Source organism: Haemorhous mexicanus, chromosome 20 (genome assembly GCF_027477595.1).
Source record: "Haemorhous mexicanus isolate bHaeMex1 chromosome 20, bHaeMex1.pri, whole genome shotgun sequence".
In the NCBI taxonomy this organism is placed as follows: Eukaryota; Metazoa; Chordata; class Aves; order Passeriformes; family Fringillidae; genus Haemorhous; species Haemorhous mexicanus.
The window spans coordinates 3,161,664-3,171,155 of NC_082360.1; the positions used below are offsets into that span (position 1 = coordinate 3,161,664).

At 43.2% G+C, this 9,492-nt stretch overlaps 1 protein-coding gene across 1 annotated transcript in view; it reads left to right on the forward strand.

The window, feature by feature from the left end:
* Positions 1-8,771, forward strand: part of OGFOD3 (2-oxoglutarate and iron dependent oxygenase domain containing 3) — a 35,839-nt gene extending 27,068 nt beyond the window's left edge. Inside the window, exon 9 of the mRNA XM_059864001.1 lies at positions 6,978-8,771. Coding sequence (XP_059719984.1) covers positions 6,978-7,123 — 146 coding nt within the window. The 3' untranslated portion in view covers positions 7,124-8,771. The remainder of the gene's footprint in view (positions 1-6,977) is intronic.
* Positions 8,772-9,492: the final 721 nt, after the last annotated feature.

Sequence of the window (9,492 nt, forward strand, 5' to 3'; positions counted from 1 at the left end):
TCAGCAGGCAGCTGGGCACAGGGAGAGCTGTTCTGCCAGGAGGGGAGCCTAAATTAAAATGCTTTTCACTTCCCTCAGTGCACATCACTTGCAGATTACCTACGAAGTCTCTGAGTCCTGACTCTCACATAGTTGACTGAACAACTCTCTAATTTATAGGATGATCTTTAACATCCCCTGGTTTGGTTGTTAGCAAACATTTAAGAAGGAATTGTGATTTATTAACATTGAGGCTCTTTAGATTATTTTTTTTAACAGAAATGAACTAGTCAGCACCAGTTCAAGTGTACAGACCTTTTGGCTGATTCATAACCAGACCTGGCACGAAGGAACACATCTTTCTTGGGCTCTGATGGGCTTCAGAAGTGAATATTTGTCTTTTGACATCAGTCAGGACCTCTCTCTGTCACAAGAAACTCACTGTACCATGAGGAAGAAAATTCTTAATGCCAAGGGATATACAACTTGGAAAATAATTTTTTTTTTTTTGTGACAAAGAGATCTAAAGTAGAATCTGTTCCTTTTAAATATACATGGAAATTCTGTTCTCAGAATTGTCACACTGGGATTTTCTACCCCCTTGCACCAGGATTGGCTCTGTTTGAGAGACTGTAAGAAACAGAGCAGCATTTTGAAAATGAGGCCCTTAAAAACTAAGCCCTTTCAATATTAACTCTTCTTGCTGGTCTGAGACTTGTTCTAGTAATCTGCAAGACACAAGGAGGAATAAGAATAAATGGCAAACATCAAGGCTTTCCTTTTTCAATCACAAAACTGGTATTCTTTCTTCTGCTGCTAAACTTGTCAGTGTATATAGTTCATATTTTATTGAATATTTATTCATAATCAGTGAATAGTCATATTTTAAAATTTCATTCTTTTACAGAGTCTTGTGTGAATTTGGGGTCTGGCAATATTAAGCAGGTCCCAGACTTCACTTGATCATAAAGTGCAGATGAAACTGCTGTTGGAATGAAATCCCAGTTCTGGTTCTGTGTTCTTTATTTGCATGTGCATTTCTTGGTTTGAAGGTCAGCTTTGCTGCACTTCTTTTCAACTTACAAGGGAATTTGTTCTTCATACAAGTAATTTATTATACAAAGGCAGAAGGAAAGGTCACAATCACTTCTGTGTGTTCCTGGGAGAAACTAATCTGTGGGGCAAAATGAATTCTGTACATTGGAGAGTGCAGTGTGACTCTTTAATCTCAAACTTAGTGTATTCTCATTTAGTGTTTCTGGAAGTGTAAAATATTTGATTTGAAGGTACAAGATATTTGGGAACTCCCCCCACACAGACAGTCTCATCTTCCTCTGTATTCAATCCACATCCTCCAGATTCAGTCTAGATCATGATAATCTGCCAATTCCAGCTTCAGTTTTGCTCCAATCAGTAAAAAACTGGGGCACATCTTGAAGTTAAATCAATATCAGGTGAAAGCTGAGAATAATTTTTAAAAACTCCCCAGAAGTAGCTGTCAGTCCTGGTGAGGAACAAATGGAGGCAGCACTTGCAGCTGCAGTTAGCACCAGGCATGCAAAGGACAGCAATTCTTCCTGATTTGCAGAACTCATCACAGATTGTGCCAGGGACTGGTGAGGTGATTGCAAAGAGTGGTAGGAAAAGGAGAATCTGCTGCAGTCATGTCAAAAAGACAGAAAATCCTTATTTCTCAATAGAACTTGCTTTTGGTTTTGTTACCTGTGGAAGAATAACTTCTTCCAGGCAGGTTTTATATTCTGATGGTGTTTGCTGCCAGGTTAATGAAAAAACCACTATTCTAACTGGCAATAAAGCAGTAAGTACCTGGGAGTGCAGGTGTTATTTGTGATGTTTCTGTGAGAGAGCTCTGATAAATCCCCTGCCTTGCTGAGGCAGCTGTCCCTGGGGTAGCAGTGATCACCTCACATTCCTGCAGCACTGGAAGGATGGAGGAGTGCTGGGAGGAGTTGTCCACAGAGCATTGTGAAGCACTGCCATATTCAGAATTAGCCTCTGAGGCTTTCCCCTGCCATGAAAACTTGGTTCTAAATGACCACATGTCCTGTTTGTGCCTTTGTGTAATGCATGTGCAGGCCAATATTTCAAAAATTTCAGTTGATACTGGTCAAGAAAATATGCAGCAAAGCTGAAGGCAGAAAGCAGTGGAAAAATCAGCTTCAAAGAGTTCCTCCATGAAATGCAGGTAGTGTAACAGATGAAATAAAGCAAAATACCAAAGTAACTGCAGGTTCAGCTGTGGTTCAGCAGGGAGGGTTCATTTCTTGGTCCCTAAGCTGTGTGTGAATTTCACAGATGCTCTGATGGAGCCTCTTTAAGGGCTGGTTTTGGAATAATTGAGCAGCAGGGCTTATGCTTCAGTGATTTACTAAATTGTAAGGATGAATTCCTTCTTACCAGAATCCAAAACCCAGAATTTGGGCACCCATGTGATTTGACCACAGCTCTGCTGGAAATGCCACATTGGCAAAGTGAGGAAAAGTCAGCTAGGTGATGCTGAGGTTGTTAAATGAGGTTGAAGTTGCAACACTTTGTTCTTAGTGAGAACTTTTTGTAGGAGTCACATTCTGAGCCCTGGTGCAGCTGCTGTGACAGAGCAGAGCAGACCTGAGCACTGGCTGGGTGAGGCTCAGCCTGGAGGGGAGAGCTGGAAAATATCCCTGCCCTTCTCTGGGGAGAAGAGAGGGAGCCAAAAGGCCTTGGGGAGACTCATAATTGATGTGGAGAGAGCAAATATTCAGTTTTCACTTGTAGATACCCCCAGGGTTGTCACACCTTCAGACAGAGTGGAAGCTGCTGGGATTTTGAGCAACCAGCTGTAGGGAGAGAAGCAGGCAGGGATTCCAAAAATCCAGCAGCTGATATCTGAAAATGTTTGTGTACTTTTAGCAGGAAATAAATAAGTTCATTCATTTTCTTTGAAAACTGTAATCTGGAAGATTTCCAGGCCCTTCTGAATTCAAAGTAGAAGCAAGTACTTTTCTTAGAGAATTGTTAATACTGCAAATTACAGACTGGCTGTGGGAGACTCACTGTGTGAAGCAGTGATTTTATTGATAACAGCAAGAAATTTCTGTCTAGTAACTAAATATGGGACAAGTTTGTAACTAGGATTTGATACCCATTGCAGGTAGTTTTTTTGAGGCCACAGAGCCTAAATTTTCATTTTATTTTAAATCTAATTTATTTTACTTATTTAAAATAAATTTGTTTTAAAATTTATAAATTTTTAAAGGTTATTAAATTAATTTATTTTAAATTTTAGATGTGTTTTAAAAATTTATTGAAATTATTTTGAATTTAATATAATTTTATTCTTCTGTGCCTGACATAAATGTAGCAAAATGGTTCAGAGAAGCTTGTGCCCTCTCTTCTGCTGTGCTTTCTTCACCCCAGATCAGGGCATTGCAGACATTGCCAGTCCAGGTTCCTTTTGTGGGACTTGCTTAAAGCACTTAAATTCCCTCAATTCAACATTTTTCAATAAGTAATTGAATTAGTTAAATAAATTTTATTGTGTGCTTCCAGAAAACATTATTACCAGTTTATTTGCCTGATGATGTGATGGGGTTTCTTGGACACTCTACATGAGAATGAATTGGTGATTAATCCTAAACAGATGCAGAGGATGAGAAGACAACTGTTGTGCATTTTCCCTGGCAGTGCTCCTGTCTGGCTGTCACTCAGCAGCTGAGATGCAGTTTTTCCTTCTTTCCTGAGGAACATTTAGAGCTGATAAATGTTAGGCAGAGAGTGGAAGCTGTCAGTGCATGAGATGAAAGATGCTGAATAGATCTGTGGTGCCAGATAAACTGTTCCTGCTTCCCTTTAACCAGACAGAAGAGTTGCTTCACAGAATTCACAGAAGGACAGGGTTGGAAGAGACCTTCAAGAATTCAGAAAATCATTGGGTTGGAAGAGACCTTCAAGAATTCACAGAATTCACAGAATCACTGGGTTGGAAGAGACCTTCAGGATCACTGAGTCCAGCCCAGCCCCAACACCTCAACCAAACCCTGGCCCCCAGTGCCACACCCAGGCTTTGTTAAACACCCCCAGGGATGGGGACTCCACCACCTCCCCAGGCAGCCATCCCAGAACTTTATCACCTTTCTGTAAAACACTTTTTCCTGATATCCAACCTGTATTTCCCTTGGCACAGCTTGAGACTGTGTGCTCTGGTTCTGTCAGTGCTGCTGGAGACAGAGCCCAGCCCCAGCTGAGCACAGGCACCTTTCAGGAGCTGTGAGAGTGATGAGGGCACCCCTGAGTCTCCTTTTCTCCAGGCTGAGCACCCCCAGCTCCCTTCCTTCCCCCTGAGCAGCAGCTCAGTGTTCCCAGTGCCCCCAGCCATGGGCAGTGCATGGGGCTGAGGCCCTTCCCATTCCCCCAGCCTTGCTTTGCTTCCCTTCCCTGGTGTCCAGGGAGGAGAGCAGGGCCACAGATGAGATGGATTTATACTGATAAAAATAATGTACTGTGGAAAGAGTCTGCTTTTGCTTCAAAAATATTGTAAAGGAAGTAAGTTTAAAAGAAATTCTTCCCAAGTGAGGAAGAAGCATCTTTGAAAACTGATTATAGCCTTGTTCAGTTACCCAGAGAGCCCAGCTGATGCATTGGAGCAGATTGATACCATATATGTGAAGACATATTTATTAAAGAAAGAACTTAAAAGACAGTCAGTATAGCCAAAAAAATAAATTAATTTAACTGGCTTAACACACTGAACCTTGTCTAGCTGTGAATTACTACTACTTCTAGTCAGAGATCAAACAAAATAGCTTGAAAATCAGTTTAAGGCAAAGCTTTGGGTGAGCAGGTGAGGGACCAATAATAATGTACTTAAATGAAGTTGAAATGTGATTTAAAAGGGGGAAAACCTCATGGCACAGGGGTTTTGTATGGAATCCTTGAGGGCTGCACTGTTCATTGCAACACTGGTGGGACAGGAGCACGTTGCCTTTGTTTACTTTTCATGCAGAAAAGCAGGACAGCCAGGTGGGAATGAGCTGTGCCTACAAATGGATCTGTTCTCTCCATGTCTGTGACTTCAGCCATTATTGAGGTGCAGGCACAGAAGGGATGAAATTGTTTGAAAGACTCTGAGGATTAGTGGGTAAAGCCAGCCCCATGAAGCCAGTCTAGGTTTGTCCAAATCCCCTGTGTGCTGCTTAGGAGGATGCCAGCAAAGGAACTTCTGGATTTTAGGGATCCTTTTAGAAGAGAAGCCCTGTGGTGTGCCTGGTGCCCACTGCAGCCATGGAGGTGGGGTAAGGGTTGGAACAGCTCATGTTGATGTGGTGCAGACTTTAGGCAGGCTTCAGCTTTTAAACAAACTCTAATTTGAGCAGTGGGGGGAAAGCCTGAGCACGAAAACCACGTGCTGTTGGGGTGAGGGAGCTGTGCAGGTGAGAAATTTTGGCTTCCTTGGGAGAACTGGAGCAGTCCCACAGAGCCACATCAGTTCAGAGTTACCTGCTGGCTGTCAAACATGAAACCTGTCCATTCTCAGAAGAGTTTATTCATGTGGGAATGCAGAGGGCTCCATTCTGCTGTCTCATTGAGAGGGATGGCAGTGTGCCTCTGCTGTCAGCATCAGTCACTGCATTTCCATCTCACCTGGTGCCACCTGAGGCCTGCAGTGTCCCCAGGCAGGGTGGTGATGGTCAAGGCTTGGGGCAAGCACACCACTGAGCACTTGTCTCTATAAAGGAACTGCCAAGCCCATGCATGGATGGAGTGGCTCTTTCTAAGGAGAGTGAATTTGTGCATGGCTGATGAGTGACTGTGTGACCTGAGTGTGAGGGATCAGAGCAGGCACAGAGAGCCACAGCAGGCACTTGGTGCAGTGCTGATATCTGCCACAGCTGCTTGGAAACCTGCTGAGGTTTTGTCACTGAAGGTTTTTTGCCACCTCTGTGGTGCTTCCTCCTCCTTTGGCCTAAAATCAGAGCCAGGACTAGAAGGGGAGCAGGGAGGAAATCAGTACACTTTGCTGACAGTCACTAGAGTTGCACTTTTTTGGTTTTAATTGAGGCAACTAAGAACTGGCTGCCATGTTCTTGGCTTTTATAAAGTAGCTCTGGTGGGATTGTGTGGCAGCAGCTCTCTGGCCACAGAGAGAAACACACAACTTTCCCAGGCATTGCCTGAGAAAGTCTGTGAGAAGATCAGAGAAAAGAATGAAAAACAATTCTAATCTTAATTGCTGCACCTGTTGTTGTGAACGTGTGGAATGTGTTATGGAGATTGTGTACCAAAGGGTGGTTTCTTAATTAGCCAATGGGGCTTTGATTGGAGGACCAAACAAGTCTACCTGTATCATAACTGTCCATAAAAGCAATGGGTTTCTTAATAAAGATAGAGATTGATCAGCCTTCTGTGAATCAGTGCTGGGGCTCCACTGCATGGTAGGATTCCATCTCCAGCTTTGTGGCACAAAGGATTCATGTGTGTTTGAAAGGGTAAAAGCTGTCAGAGTGCAGTGTGAGCTCATGGCAGGAAGGGTTCATGTGTGTTCGAAAGGGTAAAAGCTGTCAGAGTGCAGTGTGAGCTCATGGCAGGAAGGGTTCATGTGTGTTTGAAAGGGTAAAAGCTGTCAGAGTGCAGTGTGAGTAGCATGAAGGGTTCATGTGTGTTTGAAAGGGTAAAAGCTGTCAGAGTGCAGTGTGAGCTCATGGCAGGAAGGGTTCATGTGTGTTTGAAAGGGTAAAAGCTGTCAGAGTGCAGTGTGAGCTCATGGCAGGAAGGGTTCATGTGTGTTTGAAAGGGTAAAAGCTGTCAGAGTGCAGTGTGAGCTCATGGCAGGAAGGGTTCATGTGTGTTTGAAAGGGTAAAAGCTGTCAGAGTGCAGTGCGAGCTGCACAGTTTGTGATCACCTGTGGGCTCCCAGCTCACTGGAGAGCAGCAGAGCTGTGGAGGGAGAGCTGCAGCTGATGGTGAGCTCCACTGAAGAGTTAAAACTTTTGTCTTTGCAGGCCGGGTGTCGTTTTTCACCTCGGGCTCAGAGAACCTGCACCGGGTGGAGAGGGTGCGCTGGGGCACTCGCTTTGCCATCACCATCTCCTTCAGCTGCGACCCCCAGCACGGCATCGGGGACCCCAGGGTCACAGGGCACCTGTGACTGCCCTGCCACAGCAGCTCTGCAGGGACAAAGCAGCTCTTGGAACCTCACCTGCAACCAGAACTGCCCGGCTGTGGGTCACACTGTCACACGCTTTGTTTTCACTGCTCCTTTTCCATCAGCATCACAAATGGTGGCTTAAGGAGCATCCTGAATTTGATGCATTCTGAAAATGGTTTGACTTCACATGTCAAAGAGACAGGCTGCAAAGAACAGAGGATGGGCTCCACAAAGAAGAGAGGATGGCCTCCACAAAGAAGAGAGGATGGCCTCCACAAAGAAGAGAAAGTGGGCTCTTCATTTTTAAATTTTTTAAAAAAGTTTTTCAGTTTGAAAGATACAAGCAGTCTTTTGGGCCATGGCTTGATGTGACTCCCCAGGCTGCTGTTACCTGTCCAGTTCTTTATTCTCTTCATTACCAATGTGGTGTAGAAAGTCTGACCTCAGTGAATTGAGCCTAAGTGAACTGAGACCTGAGTTAATTGAATGTTACTCTCTAGGACACACCTTCTCTTGAGAGGGATGGATTCTCCTGAGTGTGGGATAGTGGGGAATACACCTGGGCCTTGAACTTACTTTAAAATTTAATTACTACTGATTCATAATTCAGGAAGTCTCTCAGTAGCTATTTTTTTATTTCTCTTTTCCAGTTTAGTGTGAAGACTTTTTCTGTTAATGAGGACCCTGAATATTAAATTGCAGGGACTTCCAAGAGGAGCTGTGTGCAAACACATGCATAATCCTGCCAAATACTTTGGGGTTTTTTACTGTAATCAAAGATTTTTGTGGGTCTGGAGGTTGATAAATATAATGGTAGAAAAACCTAATTTTTTTTCCTCAATCAAAATCTGAAATAACCACATTGATCTGGTTTATTACCTGGGTGTATAATTTCTGGATGTATAATTTCTTTGGAAAACTGAAAATCTGGAAATGTGCTTTGATTTTTTTTAAAATTTTATGCATACAGTTTGGACTTTATAATGTACCTTTTATGGAAATAATAACTACTGGGGAGAATTACAGTGAAGATCAATATAAAGAGGAATAAGAGGACACTTGGACTTGTGAGGGCTCTCATTGGGCACACCAGCAAGATTAGTCCTCTGTAATTTCATTTCTTTGTTCTGAAACTTGAAAAAGTCTTCCTTGTCTGTTCTAACAAGGGAGAATTGTTAAATTGGCTGGATGCAAGGAAATATTAAAGTCACTTGGGTTTCATATTGTAATACTTGTCTTTAAGCCTGTTTTTCCCAAGGAATTTGCATTACACCATATTTTAAGTCTGTGTGAAGGCAGACCAAGATCACCAGCAGCTTTAGTGGATTGAGCTTGATGCAAATGTAGATTGAAATGAGATTTAAATGTAGGGCTTTCCCCCCAGATACCTGATAAGAATCTGAGCATGAATGTGTCTGCTGGTTACTCCTGTCATGCCAGCTGTGAGTGGCACTTCTGGAGCTGCCCTCTGTCAAATCCTGCTCAACAGGATCATCTCAGCCCAGGGGGAAATCTCAGCTCATCTCCTCTTGGATTTTCATCTTGCTGAAGATTCTGTGTCCTGTAATAACTGCAGCCCATGGTGCATCTCCTGCTGGGAACTGATGGATGCTCAGAAATAAAATCAAGCTGGTTTTTGTCTTTTGGAGTCTTTAGTCCTCAGTAATCTGGTCATTATGGTGATCAAACCTGTCACCTGTGATTTGTTGGGAAATTGTGCACTGTGCATGGCAGGAGAGCTGTTGTTTGGGAAAAAGCCAAATATTTTCTATGTTTTAGTGCCACTGAGATTCTTCTGTTTAGAGCTTCAATATCCAGACTGCTAAAAGCAATGCCTAAATCTAGGGAGAATTGAAATGGCAAATGAGGAAGTAAAGTGCAGTCTAAAAGTTTTTGAAGGTGGCCTCCAGCAGGAAGCAGTAATTGCAGAATGGTCCTGGGGCAGAGTGGAATTTGAATTCACTCCTTAATAAGAACAAACTTGGTTGAATTTATTTTAGGCCACTGAAATACCCTGAATAACTTTTTATTAAGGGTCTCTCCAGGTAATGGCATGTAACTCTGAACTTAAAATATATTCATTTTTGTCCTTTTGGAGGCTCAGCTGCCTGGGAACTGCAGGGCTCTGATTCTTACAACTCTGGCTGCTCCAAGGGCAGGATTTCTTCAAGTAGTGAAGAAATATTCAAGTAGCATCAATGTGATGGCAACCTGCTGCAGAGAAGTGCTCTTAATTGAGCAGAGGTGATGTCAGAACGTGGCTGGATGTGTCCCAGCTCTGTGAGGACCTTTCTGAAGAGCCCTTGCAATTAAAACAAAGTCAAGAAAGGTCAGAGCTTGTGCAGTGGGAATTGGGGCCCAGTCCTGGT